Raw genomic sequence first — 23,012 nt, 5'->3', positions numbered from 1 at the left:
TTTGTTTGTTCTAATTTATTCTATAGTAAGTGACTGCAACCATAAAAATACCTCTCTTTCTGCCTTTCAGGCTCTTCCTCTCTGGAATAAATATATTCCATAACATTTGTTCCATGATTTGTTTTCCTCAGGTATCTACTTATTCATCTCTCCTCCAGACTAAGTAGGACTGATCTGCTTATTCTCTCGTCTCCCCTGACCTCGTTTCTCATCATTTGTACTGTCATTTCCTCTTCCCCAGCCGTCTGAGACAGCAGTTTTGTGCTAGGAGAGGAGAACGAGGCAGGCGTGCTGCTCTTGGCATCAGGTGCGTGAAGAAAAGATGACAGTTTCAGGGAGCCTACCAACTTTAAGCTCCTAATTAAACTCCGAAAAACACCTTCCACATATTCCGCATGCAGCAACAACAGATGAATAATACGAACTGGAGCCGGTTCATTTACTTACTGCATTCCCAGCCTCTGCAGCCAGCCGGGCGGCGTATCTGGCGATCAGCCGGTGCTCCTCGTCCAGCCTGCCGGGGCTGTCCAGGGCGCTGCGGGGAGAAGCCACAACAGCCGTCAGCACCCACGCCGGGGTGACACAGGAACGGGCAGGGGTGTTGCAGGGACACGGCTACCCGAAACAGGAGTCACACTGGAAACAACCTCACTCATTCCCTTTTTCATTCCTCTTCCGAAGTGGGGGCTGCTCTGGAGACCTTACATCTCGCAGCATTTCCTCCAGGACGCATACACTCAGCTTTTAAATGACTAAAATAATTAATCTTTAATAATTAATAAACTAATATAATTAGTTTTCAACAACTCATAAATACATATAATTGGGAAAAAAAAATCAGTTTGTCTCTGAGGAGGTGCTCTGAAAACCCTTTCGGCTTACTCTGGATGAAGAGGGTGCCTATAGGAATGAAGAAGGAGCAAAGCTTCGTCCTCGGGGGATCTGGGGTGACAAGTGTCAGAGCAGAACGGTCTGCAGGAGGAGGAACGGAGGGATGCATCCTGGCCCAAGCAGAACATCCTCTGTCACTGAACAACATGAACTAAAACGCAGCCGTCACTTTGTAAGGCAGCCTGACAAAGCCCGGCCATGCAGAACATGGTAATTTCAGACTGGGTCCTTCACACCTCAGCTAGCAGAGGATGAAACAACTGAGCTGCCCTGCATCGCCCCACGCAGACAGCCTGTAGCTGTCTTGGAAATGGTGCTGAAAGGGATGCTAAAAATATTTCCCATCAGCAGCAGCAACCGTGACAGCACCATCGAGTGACAGACGAAACGGACACGAATGCTGAGAAAGGACAAGTGGGGTGGAGACGGGAGGTGCCAGGTCCCCGAGTCAGGAGGTGGATGGAGAGCAGCACCCAGACCTTTCTCACCTCTAACATCAGCATCATCCCGTCTGCGTGAGGGATGTGATCAGTCTGGGAATCAATTAGTGCCGGGAGCACTGACCTGGTCGCTAGCACTCACAAATAACTGCCTTCAACTACAAACACACGGGACAAATGGTAACTTTCAAGCTGCATTAACTGAAATCCGCCCGTGTTAAGATCCAGCAGCAATGCAGTTGTGTGGCATAATGGCTTTGCCACCAAAAAACACCAGTGGAGAGCCACGGGGAAGAGCAGCTTCCTAAGACAACGTCAGGCTGAACTATTCGGTAGCTGCTTGTTGTCTTACTGCTGCACCAAAGATTTCCATCACCGTCTCCCTTTAATAGGGAGCCAGTGAATTAGTTATATAAACCAAAACATCGTTAGCTGAAAATCAACATTAACGTGGAAATGAGCAATGTGTTTCATGATCATAGCTTTCCAAATGCTATCCTTGATGTTTCATGTGGGATTCATAAATACCTTGTTGGCAGCCTTAAATTACAGTGCCGTACCTGTATGCATTTGCAATGAAATTCAGGATCAGAATCACACCGCAAAAAGCAGCAGGGAAAAAAGAGATACATATCTAACACACAATAAAAGCTACTTTCAGTCCCCATTACCACTTTACAAGATAATTTACATTTCTTTAAGCTTAATTTCACAGATGTATGCTGACATTATTCAAAGAACCAAACCTATGTTGCATAAATTATGTTTATATAAAAACACAGATAGACCTTTGTAAAGCCAAATTTAACAAATTGAGCTCTTTTGAGACTCAAAGTCAGCCTGCGCTTGAGATGGCACAGAAACAATGCACTGAATTTGACAGATGTACCACAATTTACACAGATGGGGTCCAGATTATTATAAATTACAGCACTATGCCTCCGTGTTTGGCCTGCTGGGGATCAGTGTGAAGGCACTCGGCTCTCAGCAAGCACCAAATGCAACAGAGGCAACTGGTAAAAGGTGAGATAAAACGGTGGGAAAAGAGAAATAAAAGAACAAAAACGGAGTCTTTACACCAGGCTTGGTGATCTTCTCACCTCATGCTAATTTGTGGGGTTTTTTGTTTGTTTTTTTTTTTTTTAATGAGAACAGTTTTTCCCATCCCACTTGCTGCGTTTGATGCTGGTTTTGGTCAGATCACCTCTGTAATTTAGCCTGCTCAAGTTTGCCTGCTGTTACAGGAATACAGACCATCCCATCCCATCCCATTCACCTTCCCATAATCTATCTCCTAATACCTCTCTCAGTTGCTGGACTGACTGCCTCTTCTTACCTGAGTGACGATATTAGACAATATTTACTGACAATTTCGTACTTTCTCAAGGAAAAGCTGATTTTCCTTGATTTTTTTTTTAAATTATTATTATTTTTAATAGATACATATTTTGTTTTTAGAAATATTTTCTGTCCAGAGGGGAAGTGGAGTTCAGGAAGACCTCCTGAACCTCCTGCGTGCTCACTGACACACAACACAGGTTTGAAGTGGGAGGCTCAAGGCACCCCTGCAACACACCTCGCCGTAGGACTAACAGGGCAGTAAAAACAACCTGAGAAACATTTTGGGGTTCTTTACATTGCTTTGTGAGGGAAAACTCACCTCCTTGTAGTTCTCAGGGGGACAGGAAAGGAAGAAAATAGAGAGAATAACCCTGGCTGCAGCCCAGAGCTCAGAAGGGAGGAGGGCACAAGGAAGAGTTTGGAGATTTGCCAGGCAGCAGAATTTTGGAAAGGTAATGCCATAGATTTCCCTGTCCTAAAAATACTGTCTGGTCTATTTTGATAACTTTGTGCTACTTACAGAGCACTGATTAGTCAAACCGAGAGGTCTCCTGCTTCTCCCTTTGGGGCAGGCAGTGCAGACACCCTGTGAAAGGGTTGGAGGGGCTGGGGCATCGTGCGTCTGGCGCGCTCCAGCCTTGGGACAACCACGGGTGGACATGGAGCAACTGGGGCCACAGGGGGAACCCCTGGGGCATCAGGGAGGGTGAAGGGGGGCTGGCAGGACAAAGCAGCTCTTTTCTGCCAGGGCTGTCCCCTGATCCAGCTGGGCAGGTGGATGCATAAATGCTGGAGTTAACACAAAGAGTGGGGACACTGGCAGGAGGACCGGGGCAGGGGAAGGGGACACGCAGAAGCCTGCACTTCTTGGGCTTAAAGCTCACGTGAAGCCATACACATGAAAAAAGAAAGAAAAAAAGAAACATCTACTCAGGGGGCAGATGTAGTCTGCAAAGGGAAAGCCGAGATGGCAGTGCCCTGCTGTCAAACACTAACACAGAAATGAGCTCGGGCAGCCCAACTACTGGCTAGGGCTGGGGGACTGGTAAAGGGTGCAGGAGCTGCTCAGACACAGTGGGAGTTTTGAGATCTTCGGCTCCTTGCAAAAGTGCTTTGGAATTCATGATGCAGAGAAGGGGCAGAGGGCAGCCAACAGAAGGCTTGATTTATTCTTCCAGCACTGAGTTGAAGGTCCACATGTCCCAGGTGCCAACCAGGGTGTGAGGAACCAGTCTCAAATTGTGCCAGGGGAGGTTTAGATGAAATATTAGGCAGAATTTCTTCATGGAGAGGGTGGAGAGGTGTTGGAACAGGCTGCCCAGGACAGCGGTGGAGTCCCCATCCCTGGAGGCATTTATGAGACGTGTGGACGTGGCTCTGAGGGAGGTGGCTCAGTGATGGGACTCGGTAGGTCGGGCTGATGTTGGACGTGGTGACCTTGAAGGTCTTTTCCAACCTAGGTGACTCTGTGATTCTCAGATTCTAATGGTGACCGAAGAGTAAGCATTTTGGGGACAGAATAGCTTCAAGGAAAGTGATTTTCTCTTTTCACTCTGCTTTAAAGTCAGTGGTGCTGCAGACAACTGTGATTTCAGAGAACTGGGATTTTAAAGGAAACCAAATCAAAGCAGCCATGCATCTAACCAGCCATCTGTCCATGTATCAACTGACCAAAAGTAAAACACACAAATCTGGTGGCCAGCTATTCTGCAGGAAATGCAGAATACAGAATACATAAAAATAATGACACTCCCAGTAGGGCTACTTAACGTTTTTTGGGTGAAAAGCAGAGCTGGCATAGAGGCTCCACGCGGATTGTGGAAAGGGGCAGGGATGCTGAATGATGGGGAATGAAGGTTTTGAATGCCCAGATTAAGAAATCTGTAACTGTTCAACTGTTCAAGTAATAACGTAAAGCTCATCAGCTTTGTAAGCTTTCTCGCTGCGTGCTGCACCACTTGCTGCGCTCTGCAGCTGTCTTTGCCTGTGGCACATCCTTTAGGGTGGGGTTTTCTGTTAATTCTTTGAAAAGCACTTAGCCAATTTGGCCTGCTACCATAATAATACAGTCGGTAGAAAAAAGAAAAATATATTATTGTCAAATAAATGAAATCCGCTGAGCTCTGTTTGCTATAAGCCTTACGTAGCTTGGATGGACTTTTTGGTTGGAGGACATCAGTGAATTAAATAATCCTTAATACAATGAAAAATCTCAGGGATGGAGCTGGCCATGGCTTAAAGGCTCTCAAGGGCTGGCTGAAGGACGTGAAAAGATACTTGACGATAAAGAGCAAATGTAAGTATACACAACATCAGTGACTCTAAGTGGAAGAAAAATAAGTACAAATTTGCAGAAGGGCTCTTCTTTTAGCATAATTAGTCACTGGGACAGACTGTCAGTGTGATGAGCAGCTCCTCCACCACAGGGCTCTCTGAAAGCCACGTCTTTACAGGGACGGGATATTAGGCTCTGTACCAGAGTATCTGGTGTGAAACATCTGAGGAGGTGCTCTGGTCCCAAAGCCCTGGCAGGAGAAGGGCCACGATGACTGTAAGAACAGCAGCAGGGCCAGAAGAGCAGCCCAGAGCCGCTGCAAACAGGAGAGCACAGGAGGGGAAGCCAGGGATGGGTGCTGCAGCAGGCGCTGTGTGACGTGGGACCTACTGGTGTCCCCTGGTCAGAAATGGGCATGGTCTGCAACAGCTGGCTGGGGTGCCCTGAGAATCTCCATACAGCCTGCCAAAAGCAGAAAGATACAGAAGATTTTTTTGCCTTCCCCCTGCCACTAAAAATAATCCAAAAAAAAGATCAAAAGCAGTGACAAAGGAGTACAGATTTCATCAGGAATGTGCAGAGGCATTCCCTCGTACTGGCTTGGCAGACACTCCCATCCACAAAGAGAGCAGGATTAAAACTATTTTCTTTATGTTTGGCTCCTTCAAGGAGTATACTGTTACTCTGGTAACAAGTGAATTTTTTTAATTCAAAGACCTCAGTGACTGAAAGCCTCTACTCCAGCTGGTTGCAACATGGCCACTATGGGCTACCCCCAGTATTTCACTCTGTCCTATACTCTGCAAGATGCAGAAACTTCTTTCTATCTCAAAGTCTGATGATTACAGTAATTGGCTTAAGGTGAGAGTCCAAAATTCCTGGGGTTCATCATCTTGTGAACAATATTGTGGACTTGCAGTACACAGCTGGTGATAGCAGACAACAGTGACTCAGTGACAAGAAAAAAACTGACTTTCTCTCTGGAAAGCCAGAAAGCACTTCATCAAAACGGCAGTAGAATACAAATTTCTACATGACAGAGTGCTGAAATAGGACTAAAAACATTATCCAGAGGAGGACAACGTGGATAGAGCAAGGCCCTTACATATAGCCCCCAGATCACTAAACCTCTGGCTCTGTGAAGGTATAATTTAATTAGGTCCAGAAGTGGAATACAGAAAAGCCCCTGGCGATGTCCTGTGATGAAATGGGAGAGCTACATTTTGGGGCTTTAGGGTAAAAGTTCTCTACACAGACACAGATATGAAACATAAATGTGCACAAATACTAAAGCTGAGTGAAAAGAATTTTTCAAAGCATTAGCATTCTTTGAAAGGCACAGAAAGAGACTGCCACATTATGCAGGTCACACTGATGGCACTGAAAGAGCTTGCCTGGTTAGCTCAGGTAGGCAAAGCTAGTGGCGGGGTGGGACATGTGCCTATGACTGCACTGGAGGTGGAGAGGTATAACCAACAAGGAGGAGGAAGAACAGTTTGAGTTGCAGAATAATGTGGGCACAAAAATTAAGGGTTTTGAGCTGGCCGTGAAAAAACTTACAGTGGAGATTAGATGGTTTCCTATGGGTGAAAAAAAAAGACTCCAGAATGGTCAGGAAAGAACATTTACCTTACCCCCCTGGGGCAATGTTACCCAGTTCGTGCATGGGGCTCTCAGCACAGCGAATGCAGCGGGGTGGGACTGGGCACAGCGACCACTTCCCAGCTGGTGCCTTCCCCTCTGCATGCTTGTGCGTGCGTGCACACGTACTTGTGTGGTTCCAGAAGGTTTCAGAGAACACTGAGTGTATTTCCATCTATTTGCTGGCCGAGGCCAAACACCTTTGACTGGAACGTGACTCCCAGAGGAAACAGCGTTATTGCACCCCCCCGCTCCAGCAGCACCTTCCTAACACTGACCGTGCACCGCTCTGCAGCCGGTTCACAAAGGTTGCAATCAGTGCATGCTCATCAGCTAATCGGCTGGCAGCATCCGGGTTGCACTGTAACCTAGTAGTGATGAAGGCAAAAAAAGAGAGCAAACAGAACATAAATACATAAATACATAAATCAAACATACATATGTGAATACAAAGCAAATAACTAATGAACGTTAACGAAATAAATGGTTAAAAATTAAAACAAATAGATGAGCAATTAAAAGGGTAAATATGGTTCAGCAAGTCACACGAACAAAACAGCTTCTGAAGCTAAAGGTTAAAACACAGATTAGGAGAACATTTGGGTACCTAAATGTGCAACGAGTACAGCCGTGGAACTTCCCTGAGCCTGCTGCAGGTTTGGGAAGGCAGCACCACCCGTACCCATCCGACACAAGGCACTGGGCAGTCCCTGATGGCAGCAGGGACATTTCTACCAGCACCCGTGGTCTGCAGCGAGCCTCTTCTGGAACAGAAAGCTAAACACAGCCATGGCCACTGAGGGGGGTGACCTCCTGCCGCCTCCAAGCCGAGCAGAACTTACCGCTGCCTTTCTGCTGTCAGACAGCTCCGAATATAGGCCAAACCACCAGGGTTGCAGTTTTATTACTACGTCTAAAATTAGAACTGGAAGCACCCAGTTTCTTCTCTTTCTCTCATGAAACAGGCCACCAAACAAAAACACGAGGAAAGCGATACCAAACAAAATAATTAGTGGTTTGTAGCAACAGAACCACCGTCAGGCAGGGATTCCTCAAATGACATAGCATTGTTGTTTGGTTGGTTTGAGCACTTATAAAAATAAAGCTGTTTCACTTTTAAATATTTTCATGAATAGAGACTGAACGCAAGAACTATTTGTCAGACATAACCCCACAGAAATAATTATCTGTCTGTATGGTCCAATTAATACAGGCTGGTTTCTATCACGCTTGAAATAGCAGCATCTCAATAACCCTGGCAGGACACAACAAAATGATTTTTTTTAATCCCAGGCATTGCACAAAAAAGCAGGAACAATTTGTTCACAAACCCAAAGAGCAATACACCAATCCTGCTGTGCTAGATCTCTTCCACATCCACGTCAAGTTCTGCCTACAGGCCCCAGTACGACGTGCTGCCACGTGAAATGGTGCACGCCTACAGAGAGCACTGCTCTGTAGCAGGAGGTGAGCAGTCCTGTGCAGATACAAGATCGGGTTGTTACCTTAAAGTCATTTGTGAATGTGCCATTATTTTAACATATGATGTATTTCTTCTTGAAATATGAGAAATTCCATTTTTCATGTCTACGTCAGGTATTCAAGCTGCTCTTTCAACTTACAAACTGCAGTTAATTCCACACATGTCCAGGAACTATTTGTTTCAGCAGCTTTTATAAATATGGCATTTATTGCTTTCAGCATCGATATGCAGATACTATGAAAGCAGAATTCACATTTTTTAGGCACACAAACTCTTTTTTTCTCTGCTATGTGCAGCAACATGTCAGAGAAGTCTGCCAGAAGCAGAGTAAGACCTTATGAAAAGGAGGCAAAGCAGAATTACCCACATCAACCCCTCTGGGCAAGGAGCAACCTTAGTAATAATGGCTTTGTAATAAGAAAGAGACTTAACATTAACCACTGCACAGAAGAATTTTAAGCAATCTACACTCTGTGAAGGCTGACTGCTGGCAAGTCCTGAAAAGCTTTATTTTAGATAAGCATTCTAGCTGGCACATTGCTGCAACCACAAGCATTAGGATTCTGAGACCTTTTTCATTACAACTCATCTCACACACACTCTTGTGAAAAGAAAAAGCCCAGCAGAAATGACCACACTGTAAGTTCAAAATGGCTATGGCTTGATGATGGCTATTATGATGATGATTAGCATTCCTGGTTTTGAAAGGGAAAAAAAGAGTTAAATTAACATGAGTCTGAGCACTGTTCTTAGCACTTATCAGACTTTTCATTCACATTTCTGAACACAAGGAAGCTTGCTGGTGGTTCTCCATCCCCCTGCAGTACATTGCTCAGCAGCCTCCAAACGTCAGAAAATCACGGAGTGCCAAACTACGGCACATGCTGCCAGCCTCCTCTCTGCCTTCGCCCTAAGATCTCAGATCTTAGAGAAGATCTGGAGAAAGAGGATCCCCAGGGAGGAAGCCCACTGCCCTGCTGAATGCATCACCAGAAGAATAGGGGCACCTGGGGAGAACTCACCGCTGTGTTCGCAGGCTGTGTCCCTGTGGCCTGGGATGAGCACGGGGATGTTCAGGTGTGGAGCAGGAAAGCCAAAGCACAGATGGAATGAGCTTGGCAAGGGACACACAAAAAAACAAGAAGGGATTCTCTGGGTACATTGGCCAGCAAAGAAAGGCCAAGGAGAGTGTACCCCTGCTGATAAATGGCAGAGGAGAGAACTGGTAACGAGGGACACGGAGAAGGCTGAGGTACTCAACAACTTCTTTGCCTCAGCCTTCACCACCAGTCAGGCCTCACACGTCTCTGTTTCCCTGAACCTGAAGATGAAGGCTGGGGGAGCTGAGTCCCTCCCACTGTAAGTGAAGAGCAGGTTGGAGACCACCTGATGAAGCTGAACGAGTACAAGTCTATGGGGCCCGATGCCATGGGTCCCAGGGTCCTGAAGGAACTGGCTGATGGAGGTGCCGAGCCTCTCTCTAGCCCGTTTGAGAAGTCCTGGCAGTTAGGTGAATTTCCTGGTGACTGGAGAAAAGGAAACATCACTCCCACTTTTAAAAAGGGTTGAAAGGAAGACCTGGGGAACTAGAGACTGGTGAGCCTCACCTCTCTACCTGGGAATATCACGGAACAGATCCTCCCAGAAGCAACGTCAAGGCACATGCAAGACAAGGTGATGTGGGACAGCCACCATGGCTTCAACGAGGGCAAATCATGCCTGACCAGTCTGTATTATATATATTATTTTCTATAGCAGTCAATATTTCTGTGATGGAGCAACTGCATGGGAACAGAGGGTGACTTCACTGTGGCTTTTCAATACTTAAAGGGGGCTTATAAAAAAGATGGAGAGCAACTTTTTGCTCAGTGAGATAATGATAGGGCAAGGGGGAATGGCTTTAAACTACAAGAGGGGAGATTTAGATGAGAGGTTAGGAAGAAATTCCTCACTCAGAGGGTGGTGAGGCACTGGCACAGGTTGCCCAGAGGAGCTGTGGGTGCCCCATCCCTGGAGGTGTTAAAGGCCAGGTTGGATGAGGCCCTGAGCAACCTGATCTGGTGGGTGGCATCCTGCCCATGGCAGGGGGTTGGAACTGGGGGGGCTTTGAGGTCCCTTCCAACCAAAGTCATTCTGTGATTCTGTGAGTTTTTACACAGGCAGATAGTGACTGAACAAAGGGAAATGGTTTTAAATTAAAAGCGAGAAGATTTAGATTAGAAGTTTGGAGGAAATCCTTCCCTTTGAGGGCAGTGAGGCCTGGTGCAGGCTGCCCCAGGAGCTGTGGGTGCCCCATCCCTGGGGGTGCCCAAGGCCAGGCTGGATGGGGCTGGGGGCAGTGGTTGTGCCTATGGCAGGGGGTTTGCATTGAGGGGGGCTATGAGAGCCCTGCCAGCCCAAACTATTCTATGGCTCTATGAATATCTAAGTGCAGTGGGCAGGAGAAAGCGTAGGGCTTAATGGCACCTTGTGAGTTGCACGAGGTATCATACAAATTTTCTAGGTATGCGTGTTGCTTTCATAGAACAAAAGTATTAAAATATAAATCTAGTGCAGGCAATCCTGCTCTGCAAAACTCACAAACAGACCTGTGGTTCAAAGAAAAAGCATTACATCTGTATCCACTGCCCAAGCACCCCAGTGGCTGAGTGTGCTGCCCTGTTGGCAGAGGGCAGCCTGCACCAGTCCCCTGAGCAGAGACATCATGGAAATGGTGGCTGATTATTCGAGGAAAGCAGAATTTAGGTTATGCTGACACACATCTTCAGCTCTTGTTTCCAAAGGGCTCGCCTTTTACTGAATTCAGATCCTCTGGGAAAGCCTGAGACAAGCTTAACTCTTTGCAAACTTCACCAGTATATCACCTCTGGAATGCCTGTAAAGCAATTAGTGCTCATCCGAAGCAGCTGCAGCATGGTGATTTACAGCTGGGCAGCGGTGCAGAGTAAAAAGTGGAAGTAGTAAGTGTCAGAGCAACTGACAGGACATCACGGACATGTCCATTGTTAGGATATAGGCATGTATGCTTTCATGCTGGCCTCAGTAAGGTACACAATTATTTGGAATGCCCCTTGGCTCCTCCATCCCACTCAAGTGGGATTAAGTGTACATAATCCTCAGCCTCTACATTTCTGGTGTTTTGAGGTTTAAGTCACAGAATCATAGAATCAGAGGATCATTTAGGTTGGAAAAGACCCTTAAGTTCATGTCCAGCCATCAGCCTAGCACTACCAAGGCCACCAAGGCCTTTGGAAAGTGCTAGGTACCTTGACGAACTAGTGCTGTGCTTCAAACTCATGACCTGAGGCATTTCGTTGCTTTGGTTGACAAAAAGCAGCATTGTGGCTCTGCTCATCCCAGCATGGCTCCCATCCCTCCCCACCATCTCTGGCTCTCTCTGCAGGCCGCAGGGCCAGGCCCCACAGCACGGCACCACCACAGTGCAGCTCCTGGTCACCAGCCACTGGGACACCCCAGGGGTGCTCCCACAGCTGCTGATTAGGGTCGTGGCAAATTAGGGTGATTAGGGTCTTGTCAAGGTCTCTGGCCTTGCCAAATGTGGTTCTGCTCCTGGCTTCTCTAGGCTTTGTTTTCAATGCGTCCGATGCCAAAGGGCAGCTCTGGAGTAGCCCAAGGCAATCATGAATCCAAACAGGATTTGCTGAGTAACTCGAAGCAAAATGAGAGTAACAAAGCCTTAGGAAATTAATGCTGTTTATTCTGACATTTATGAAGTGTTTTACTGTCATGCATCAACAGTAAAAGCTACAGAAACAACAAGATAACCACAGAACTGACAACAGCAGTGCCCAGAAGAGCACTGCATCCCTGCCCTTCCCTACGACTCGCCCACACCACGGCAGCCACAGTTTAGAAGTTTCTCTTCTGCCAGCAGGGACCTGGAGTCGCATCTCCTATGTCCTGAGGTCTCCAGTCCTACAAGGCCAGGCTGGATGGGGCTGGGGACAGGGATCGTGCCCATGGCAGGGGGTGGCACTGGGGGGGGGGACCTGCCAGCCTGAACCACTCCGGGATCCTGGGATCCCCTTGCTAATGAACACAAGGTGGACGTTTGGTCTCCTGGTGAAGCTGTTCCACACAAAACACCGAGGCAGTGCCTACATTGAAGAAAATCAGAATGGCTCTGCAGCTTGGCACAGGTTTAATTAATTTACATCTGTCAAATGGGAAGGACACCTGAGGGTGTGCAGTCCACCCCTCTCCTCAATGGGGATATCAAATGGATGAGACAGCAGATGCTTGCCTAAACTGTTCCTAAAGGGTGCTGCTGTCCCACATATCCTGGTTGAAACGTTATCAACAGAACTTAACACATCTCTGGGCCTGCAGCTTGCACCCCTGACCTGGAATCTCCATTCCCAAGAACCAAACCCGGTGCCTGTGCCCTCCCCATGCGGGCACAGCCCTCCCGCCAGCCCCTCGCCCCCCAGGGCTGCCCCAGGGGACATTTCTCCAGTCACTGCTGTTGGTCATTCCAGAACATGCAGTGTGTCTGCAGCCTCCTTAGCATATGCTGCCCTAAAGCACATCGGGTGCCAAGCCCCTGCTACCCAAGAACCAACCGAGTAACTGTCTCAGGAGTGCTAGATACGGCTCTCCTTTTACAGCACCCCCCAGTCACACTATTTGCTCTTTTTGCGGTAATTTTGTTCATTTGCATTCAGCTTCTAATCCATTATAATTCCCCAGATACTGTTCAACAATAGGCCTGTCTAGTCTGCCATTCTCTGCTTCTTATTCATGCTTTTTATTTTATTTTCTGTCGCTTGAAGCTGTCTTTACTCATTTCATCTTATTGATTTACAGGACCGTTCTGAATTAGAAGCTTGCCCTCTGAAGAATTTCCGTAGCGTCGGTACAGAATTTATGTACATGTGTCCCTATTTCATCATGCAAACTGTCAAGAAATAAACTGAGTAAGGCTGAACTCGGCACAGACCCCTGTGGGATCCTACCTGACACGTGCTCCCTCTTTGGTAGGAAAATATTGATATTTTCTTTCTCCGACTGTGATTTTTCAACTGCTGTTGCACCCACTTAACAGTAGTTTCAACCAGTCCACATTTAACTAGTTTATTTATGAAAATACCATATGGGAAAGTGTCAAAAGCTTCATGAGTCAACGCATTTTAAATTAATGCTTCCCCCTCCTTCCTGAGGCCACCCACCCACCCGGTACCATCCAATTTCCATTCTTTGACACGATTTGTTCTCAACATAGACGTGTCAACTATTTTTATCCCCTGTCTACGTGAGTACGGAGTGATTGTTTTATAACATATTCAGGAACCTGAAGGTATTCCTTCCACCTTCAGACACGTATTTCAGCAAAAATACTTACACGCTTACGCAGCCCAAGCACAGGCAAGCAGCAATGCCACCTCTTGACACCACCACGCCACCCTCCCTCCTTTTCCCCTTTTTTCCATGAACAAAACAATCCCAGACCAGCTCTGTGACTGCACAGGGAATGGTCCTGGCCAGCGGTGCTGGTACAACCACAGGCACAGCCGGCTGTCGGGAGCAAGCAGTCGGGGGAGAGGAACACTTGGGGCAGCTCTGCCACCAGCACAGCCATGGCTGTGTCTCTCTACAAATTTCTTTAAAACCTGAAGTCTGGGGAAGTTCACTGTCGAAAAATCTCCTTTACAAACCAGCTTTCTATCTACCCTACTCTTTGACTCATATCTACAGCTTCCAAGACAATTTTTAGACACCCTCCAGAATTACACCTGGCCTTAACTTGGTCGGCCAGCAGTCAGACACACCAAGGGCTCCTCTTGTTCTACTTTTTAAAAAAAATGATACAAGTCTGGTAGCAGAAACTCAGAATTATGCTATAAACATAGAATCCTTTAGTTTTCAGAAGATGGTATTCAGGATAAAGTAACACCTATTCATCCCCATGTTAGCCACAAGCTGTGACTGAATTCTTTAACGTAGCATGGAAATGGAACTTGCAGCACGTTTCTCACACTTTCCGTATAGCGACAGCCACCATACACAAAAACAGACACCATGCAAAGCAACAGTCAAAAGGCAGCAAGAAATAAAGCTAACGTGCTCCTTCTGGGGGAGAAAGGGAAGCGAGATTAAGTGGGAAGGCAGAACGAGGTCAGAGGAATGGGCACAAAGCTGCTCTGAGCAGCAGGACGCTTCCTCTGGTCCTGCTGTAAAGGTTTTGGCCGGGTACCTTGTGGCTGCGGCACGTACCCGTGCCTCGAGGAGCACGGGGCTTGCAGGGCTGGCTGGCTCCTCTACAGCTGGAGAGGAACTCTGGCAGGCTGAGGAAAAGAGCCAGAGAACAACCTCCACTCCCAGGTTATTAGAAAAACGTGTGACCCTTTTTATGAGTAATCATTCCTCCAAGCCATGTAGAGCCTGATGTCTGAAGTGCTGCTTGTCAAGCTTTATGCAGTAACTCTTGGCTCTGCAGCTTTATAAGGAGCTCAATAAATTAATGAAGTATTTAAGTGATGCTTTTGGTGTCTTAAATTAATCTCTCTTCTGAAAACTTACCAGGGAAGCCAAGTAAAGTAGACAATCTATTAAAAAATCCTGAAATTTACAGCAAGAAATCCCTGCAAGTTTCCAATGTCATGGCTCACAACTTTGCAAATCCTTATGAAATTGCACGCTGCTGCTCTGGCCACTCCGTAAGGAAAGAGCTTTCAGGAAGAGCTGCCAGCACATAATCTAGATGGATCTCTTGTTTTCTGCCACGTTATTTTCTCCCGTGATTGATTTAAATAGATGTTAAGGTCAAAAAGGATAATTACCACCACTCTCTGCATAAAACAGAAATGAAATTTAGCACAGTAATTTCTGAATCAAAGCCATATTTCTGACTGACCTACAGCACGCTCTTCAGACAGTGATGTAATCTGTCTTCAAGATTTAAAGTCACTGGGAAACCACCGCAGTACTTGAAAACTGCAAACAGCCTTTTAATTTCTTCAGACCCCTACCCTCCAGCTATCATATGCAGGAAGGATGATGGGACCTGTATCTAAGATGAAAATCACACGATTATGCAGGGAAACGTAACAGGAAACCAGTCCAACACCAGCTGCCTGCTGGATGCTCATCATTAAGGCAGAGAATACAGGGATAAAAAAAAGCATTATCTGGTAAAACTTGAATTTAAAGCAGATACAGGAAGGGAGGAATGAACTGCCAGAAAAGTGGAGTCAGAAATACAGCAGTGATAAAAGCTGTCTGAATATGTATGCTGCTGCTAAGTTACTTGGGGAAAAAAAATAAATCAAAATCTTACCAGGCCCAGGGAAGAGAGGGCTCAGCAAGACCAGTCTGAATGGTCAGCCAGTCTGAAGAGGTTCTGAATGAGGAGAGTGTGTCTGTCATGTGTCTGTCCACACATCACCAAACACGTGTAAGTGTGAAAACCAAAGACTTGAACAAAAATGAAAGCATCAGTATCGCAGAGCTGCCAGCAGGGCAGGGAGGGGACCCTGCCCCTCTGCTGGGTGCTGGTGAGGCTGCCCCTGGAGCACTGGGACCAGTCCTGGGCCCACAGCACAGAGACCTGGGCCCAGTGGGGAGAGCCCAGGCCGTGAGGAGAGGCTGCGAGAGCTGGGGCTGCTGGGCCTGGAGCAGAGGAGGCTCAAAATTTAAAATTCAATCTGAATTAAAAAAAAAAAAAGTATATATATATATATATTTTAACTCTGAGGTTGGTAAAAACACTGGCACAGGTTGCCTAATGAGGCTGGAGACTCTCCATCTGTAGTGAGCTTCAACGTGCAACTGGATGTGGTGCTGGGCACCCTGCAGGTGTGGGACCAGACAGACCAAAGGTCCCAGCCTCAGCCAGTCCGTTGTGTCTAGAAAGAAATAAGTGTAGGCAAAATGGAGTAAAAAAAAGAACTGAGGAAGAAATGAAGGATTTGAACGTGATGAGAAAGGCGACAGAACAAATCCAAATCCATAGCTGGAGTGCCATACTCTGGACCTGCTCGGCCTGCTGGGTGCTGCTGATGGGGCCTTCTCGTTCCCCATTCCCTTTCCTTGCACAGTGTTTGTACCAATGCCACTCTGTTGAACCCAACAACCCTGTAACAGCAGCTAGACTGCAAAATGTTACTGGAAAATCCATTGTGAACTGGAGGGAGGAAGAACTGGACAGGGAAATATTACTCCAGAGGCAGCACACGATAACCTGAAGAAGCACTGCTTGAGAAAGGAAAAAGCTACAGAAAGGATGAAAGCAGCGGAGGTGAGAGGCAGTTTAAAGGTAGACCAAACGTTTCACAGCAGAGGTAGGTTAGAAGACACCATTAAAGAAGACAGCATCAGGATTACACACAGCTATCTTGCCCGCAGGCCCTGTGTCTCTGTGCCTGTTCCAACACAGCAGCACCACGAGGCACTCGCTGGCTGCCAGGATGAGACTGCAGGGCATGGTATCTGCAAACTCTCTGCAATAGCCCCAGACCACCTCTATGCCAACAGTGAGAGAAGCATCTTCTCTGATGAGGCCCCAGAACAAAGATGTCTTTTATATTTTATTCACACACTTCCCTGTTATCTGGAATTTTAAATTATACTCACTTAAGAGTAGCGAATCTATCTCCCGACTATTTCCCTTGCTGATGCTTTCAACTGTTTCTTCCACCCCATCAAGCTCCCCACACTCACCTAATGCATCTTCCTCAAAACCCACATCCCACAGACTCAAAACTGAACCCCAAGGATTTAAAACCACAGGTTAAAAATAAATGCCTATAGACATCTAGATACCAGTTTAAGCAGTAAGTACTGAAACACATGACTCCTTGCTTGAAACTGTTAGACTAATTCATTGCGCTGACTCTTGTCCTCATCCTTCCTTCCTCTTTGCTGTCCCTTTCTCTTGTGACTGGTTTCGGGGTGTTGCCAAATCTTCCTTGGGCAAGAGCACCTGTGGCTGCCCACAGGCTGCCAGCTTTCCATGGCCTAGGCTCTACGGCTAGAAAGGCGCTAGGGTCTCTAGATGTCACACACCTCTAGAAGCAGAAAATAAAAAAAAAAGAACGTACTACACCTGTCCAAGACAAATGGCAGGACGGGCAGTAACAGTAGTTTCAGTCACTTTCAGGTGGAATTGCTGACTGGACAGCTAGAAGGAAATGTTGGAGAGATATATGTGGACATGGGAACAAAGGAGAAAAAAGGTACATTGGAAACTGTCAGAAGATAAATTAAGCTAGCCAAGCAAATAAAAATCACTCTGGGTTACAGAACTAAACAAAGGACGACATCAATGACATAGATATCAATGCTGAGCTGATGGCAGGAAGGTTTGTGGAGGTCTGATCAAAAATCTGGAAACTGCTCAGTCATGCACCATCTGCAAACCCACAGCAGGACAGAACTCAGGATGCTAATCAACGGCACTGGAGACAGCAGAGGGAAATAATGACAAACAAAAATAAAGGTAGAAAGAGGGCGAAGGACTACAAAGAGCAGATAATCAGGGACCTTAGGAGAAGAAGACTGAAAAAAAATAATCCAAATTGGAGTTAGTGGAAATACAATCTCTTAGGAAGAAGAACTGGTTCTGAATATTGTATAGGTATCATATCCCTCTCCACTTTAGTTTTAAAGCTGCAAATAGTTTTGTTTTTAGACGGTAAGAACATGATTCTCCTATCCAAATGTAGATGTCTATAGTCTCCGAGCTCCTTAGCTGTAGAAATCAGAAAAAGCAGATGCAGTATTTTGTTATTATAGGTAGCAAACCTAGTGACTTTAATAAGCTAGGTTGTTTAAAAGCACTTATATTTTAAAGGCCTTTCGCAGTCCAAAGGAGAAACGTTTGCCTCCCTGAACACTCATTACGGGAGGCCTATGAGCATGAGCTAGCAGAATGCACTCCCTTTACAGGCAGCAGGGAAGGAACAGGCACTGCTGGAGTGCTCTCATCTTAACGGGGACGGCAGCACTGGGGCTGCTCGGCCACACTCCAGCAGAGTTTCTTTGTGCACATGAGCTGTGCAGGGAGCCTTCTGCAAGCAGCTCAGGAGGAAACGCCTCTGCTGCAGGCAGCCAAGCAGTTGAGGTGATTGTCGCTCTTACACATTTATAGGGCTTACAGGGACAACAGGCACACGCACGAGCCTTTTTAGGAAAAGGCAGAGAATGATCCATCCATATTTCACATGCTACATACATCAACGAGAGTAAAATACGACGCATTTAAATTCTAACCTAGATCTGCAAGGTAAAAGATGCTGCGTAACCTGCAGAGAGATGGCTGCTGAGAAAACAGCAGAGGCTGAGGGGTATTAAAGAGGGGAATTAACCTACCTGAGGGACTGGCTGACTGGGAACAGAATGACTGAGGGAAGAATAGTGCACACTGACCACAACAGAAAGAAAAAAATCTATTCCTGAATCACATAAAATAAATTAACTAAAGGACAAAACATATTTAACAGGTTTGGCCTAGCCTAACAGAAGAGACATAATCCTCTCCTTCTATTTAGAAAGGTTCATTGGCTGTAAAGATCAGAGAAATACTGTTTTGTTGTATCATAGGCAACAAATATAGACAAGATTGCTTTCAAATTTTCTGTTTGTAAATGTTTCACCTGATAAATGCACCAAACAATCGCCTCCCACATCTGATACAATGCCACCAAATGTAAACATGTCATTAAATCAGTGGGTTTTTTTTTGTTTTGTTTTTAAATTTTGACACTTACATTCTGAAAGATGAAAAATAACAAAATTGTAGTATTACATACCTAAACGTGAAAATAATCCAAAGCCACGAGTGACCATAGCTACATTCCTGCTGCCAGAACTTCCTGCTTAACAGGAAAAACTTTCTCTGACCTCATTCTGTCTGCAGCATTTTATAGACCACAGAAAGCTCCTTGCCTCTTGCAAAATTTAGCTACAGAAGTCCTGGGATCTGCAGAGTTCACTGCCCCTCTGGATATTTTCCCACTGAAAGCAGAGGATGAGGAGGCTGGGAACGAGGAAGGCTTCCCTCGGAGATGTGCCCGGACTGAAGAGCAGCGCTTGATGAGAGCTCCTTTGGTTTGCTTGTTTTTCAGTTTTTAGCTTATGAAAAAGTGAGCTCAGGCATTAAAATTCTGCTCTTTCAGCTCAGTCTGAGTCCCAACAAAGCAGTTGTCAAATGTTGGTTATTTTCATGTCTCTGGCAGACGGGGATGACAAAACAGCAGCGATCGCTGTGCCCTGGGGGAGCTGAGGGCTGGCGGGGCAGGCACCCTGCCCACCACAAGAGTGTCACACCAGAAGCCTGAGATGTGAACCAACACAAGCTTCAGGTCACCAGTGTGATGTGGGACTGCCCACAGCCCATAGGGCCACGTCGGTACCCACCTTGCTTATTAAAAATATTACTAGGAAGCACAGGTTCTGCGTTGGTTATATCTACCAGAAGCTCTATGAGCAGCAGTGTCCTAACGGGTATCATTAGGGGTGTGGATGTGATGAAAAATTCCAGAAGTTTTCTTTTTTAAATAAAATCATGTATAGCTATCCAGTTATTGGTCCTTTCAACTGTCTCTTGAAATAAATTCATCCACATTTGCTCCACCTTTTGGGGAAAGAAAGCAAAGTGAACCAAAAACCCTTACTCTTGGATAAGCCTGCTGTCAGAAGCCAGAATGTATTAGCTAGGAAGAAGAAAGTTTGATGAAGTTGTAAACATCTGCCAAAAAGGTGTAAACATCCGCTCCTCCTAATGGAAAGGACTTAGGTAGGATACTGCATTTGCTGCTACTTTGCTTCTTCCTCTTTTCAGGACAATTTTTTCTCCAGGCAAACAGTATGCTAGAAGTTACTTCTAACATTTATACCCAAAATTTACTCCAGGTGCATAAACTATTAAGATAGGACACAGGAACAAATAGGTTAACATTAGGAATAAGTTTTTTTGGTTTTCCAAAAGAAGCCAGCTCTCTGAAATGTGACCATTTTGACCAGCTTCAGCACATGAAGATGCAGCTAAGAACGCCACTCGGCTTGCACAAGGAAATCTGTGACCCTGCCAAATTTGTTTCACGCTGCCAAGATGTGCCCGTGCCTCCAGCCAGGGAAAGGAGACCCTTCCTTTTACATCAGGGATTAACCTAAGCAAAAGTAACTGATAAATCTTGGGGGAAAATACTGTAACCAGACACGTGTGAACTGACAAAATAGAAATACAAGAAATTTTCAAAGGCGAAAAAATGTTTCTCCTGCCTTAACTCACTCTATTACTAACTGCAGGCACCTGTAAATTTTCCAGGTTCAAAGGAATGCAGAATACAAAGACGACACAGACATGTGCTTGAAGTCTCTGACAAACTAGAGGATAAATGAATCAGCAATGCTTCAATGTATTCAGTGGCTCAGTGAGTGTGCTAAAAGTCTCAGATGCTCAGAAATACGGTACCATGCGTGGATGGGCATATGCTGAGACAAGTGGAGTCCTTTTCAAGCTGAAGCAAGAGCCAAGTGTTTTAGCTGTCATGCCTACGACTAAGCCCACAAATTCTGCAGCCATATATTTAACTGGCTGCGTGCAGAGGTTATGCAGAAGTTAGTGGATCTTGAAAGGCCCTTCCGTGCAAGGCTAGAAAGAAACCTGGCTACTGGACACATTTCCATGCATAAACATTTGTAACCTAGCGATCAAATCACATCTCTGACTTCCCTAATAATGCTCTTCTAGCATCACATTTCCAGCTTGTAGGTTTTCTATAGCTCTCTTCTAATTCATTTTGCAGTGTTTCCATATTCTTTCCAAAATGTGTATACCTGACCTGAGCCAAAGTTTTGGCAGTACCAAGTAAAACCTGGCATGCAGCATTTCTTTAGTGTGAGTGGACATAGGCCCAATTAAGATAATCTATGCTACTTTAGAAGCACTTTTCAGTGTAGTACAACTCAGTAACACTAGCAGGCTAGCCTTGCAGAGATGGAAATGGCTTGGACCATAGAAATGATACAGTCTGAAACGGCTTTCACTGATCACTCCTTCCAGATCCTCGGCTGAACAACCTGAGAAGCTCTGATGAAGACTTTTACTTCTCATTACGATGTAATTAAAAACAAATACACCCTGATTAGGCTTGACAGCTCTACACAGCCACCACAGCTAGGTGTTTTGCAAAGAACAAAGGCACTAAGCAGAGTCTGAATGACAATACCTGTTAGATGTGTTTGGGTCCCACTGCGAGCCTCAGGTACATCCCCATGGGCTTGTGGAGTGGTTATGGAGAAGTGTGCGTTCTGCAAGCTGAGAGCCTGAAGAGCTGGAATGATGGAGGCAAACATTACTACCTGAACCTGAGGCAGCGTTTCCTTTCCCCCCAGGTCCAGGAAAAGATAAATACCCCATTCCTTCTCTGGAATAAGCAAGCACAGAGAGAAGAAGCCTGTTCCCATGAACTCCTGCAGAATCTGCTAGATGAAGTAACCTTTCATAATTTTGGAAGAGGGATCTTGGAAGAGGGAAGAGCCAGGATCTTGGTAAAAGGCAGGTACTAAAATGGGTATGGAGATCACAGATGATGACACCTGCCACAGATTTGCTGCTTGTGAGTTCTTGTGATGCCTGACAGAAGAAGATGCTTGAAAGTAAGATGATTTATGGTTTCCTAAAGACTGGTTCTGGAACATATCTTGCTCCTTTATAAAAAAAAAAAAAAAAAAAAAAAAAAAAAATGCTCAAAGCCGAAGTGTATCAAAGCCCTGTGTTGCTGATTCTATCATGCCCTCATTAGTCAAAATATTAGTCTTGGTAGTACTGTTGAAAAGCTATTTATGCTTTGCTTGGTCACTGCAGTTTCTATATTTGGTATTTTTGGGATTCCTGTGACCAAATCCAGATCTATGCATATCTATGACCACATCAGAGAAGAGGAAGATTTCGGTAGTTGTGTGCCTTTGTGTGCCTCTGTCCACAAGAGCTATGCGGATCCCTGCAACTCACACAAGCAAAAGATTATGGGTCTAGGACAGCAAAATGGGCTCAGGCTTGGTTAGTAGGTGCAGTTTGGTGCAGTTTTGGTCATCCCACATCAAAAAGAAACACTGAAAGAAGATGAGAAGGATAACAAGCACGATTGAATTTGGAAGGAAAAATTAAGTTGACTTTTAACTAGGATTCTTAGACTAGAAGCAGGTGGCTTCAATAGCATGAAGAAGGAGAATTTTAAAACATAAGAGTTTTCTTAAACAGCTCATAATTGAATTGTAGAACTCATTAGTGGGTGCCGGATTTTTGAAGTAGTGGTCTCTATAAATGCTACAACTGAGGCAGTGAACCAATGAGTGCTGCAAGATGGGAGTAAAAGCAAAAGCCTTGAGGAAAATTTGACTTACTAACTTGACTTAATGACTTACTGCTTATAATCTTACTGAAGCATCTGCTATCTGTCATCATGGCTGACAGGAGCATGAAATTCTTGTACCCTGAGAATACCTGACAACGTAGAGGTCTTGTCATAAGCCAATTAGTATTTATATTAAATATCACTTTACTTACTAATACCTACTTACCCTGAGCTGTCAATTTTCTTTCCCTTCATTATCCCCCACAGAAGTGATATTGCACTACTTCTTATCTCAGCAGTGTATTGTAAGGTCTACGTGGCCAAGAAAACAGTTGAAGGCCAGGTGGTAATAGCTGGCCCTCTTCTTATTCTGGATGAAAGCCGGGTATGGTATCTCCCTAGCATTTTCTCTGGCACCTTCTTTCTCAGATTAAGGGAAGGGGTAAGCCAGGCCCTGTCCACAGGGGCAGGGAACAGGAGAACAGCAGCATAGCTGGCAGATGAGGGTGATGTGAAAGACCGAGTTTCTGGATGTTAGGAAAAAGATGTGTTTCTTTAGGTGAAGTGTACTTTGGGATCAGTATTGGTACTTGGCAGCAAAGCTAATACTGGTTTCATCTTCT

General features: G+C 45.6%; 1 protein-coding gene across 15 annotated transcripts in view; it reads right to left on the bottom strand.

Annotated features, from left to right (window-relative positions):
- Window positions 1-23,012, bottom strand: part of DTNB (dystrobrevin beta) — a 194,092-nt gene that overhangs the window by 82,448 nt on the left and 88,632 nt on the right. For 8 of the 15 annotated variants that reach the window (XM_084514038.1, XM_084514045.1, XM_084514046.1 and 5 more), the window contains 2 exons: window positions 6,867-6,956; window positions 448-535 (listed from right to left, as the gene is read on the bottom strand). In XM_084514038.1, the coding sequence (XP_084370164.1) occupies window positions 448-535; window positions 6,867-6,956 (178 nt within the window). Of the gene's footprint in view, window positions 1-447; window positions 536-6,866; window positions 6,957-21,261; window positions 21,367-23,012 lie in introns of those variants that run through there. The other 7 variants (XM_084514052.1, XM_084514051.1, XM_084514048.1 and 4 more) reach the window with 3 other exon arrangements.

The sequence above is a fragment of the Aythya ferina genome (assembly GCF_964211825.1).
Source record: "Aythya ferina genome assembly, chromosome: 3".
Classification (NCBI taxonomy): domain Eukaryota; kingdom Metazoa; phylum Chordata; class Aves; order Anseriformes; family Anatidae; genus Aythya; species Aythya ferina.
Note: the sequence above shows the minus strand (reverse complement) of the source record. Positions and strands in the feature narration are given on the sequence as shown.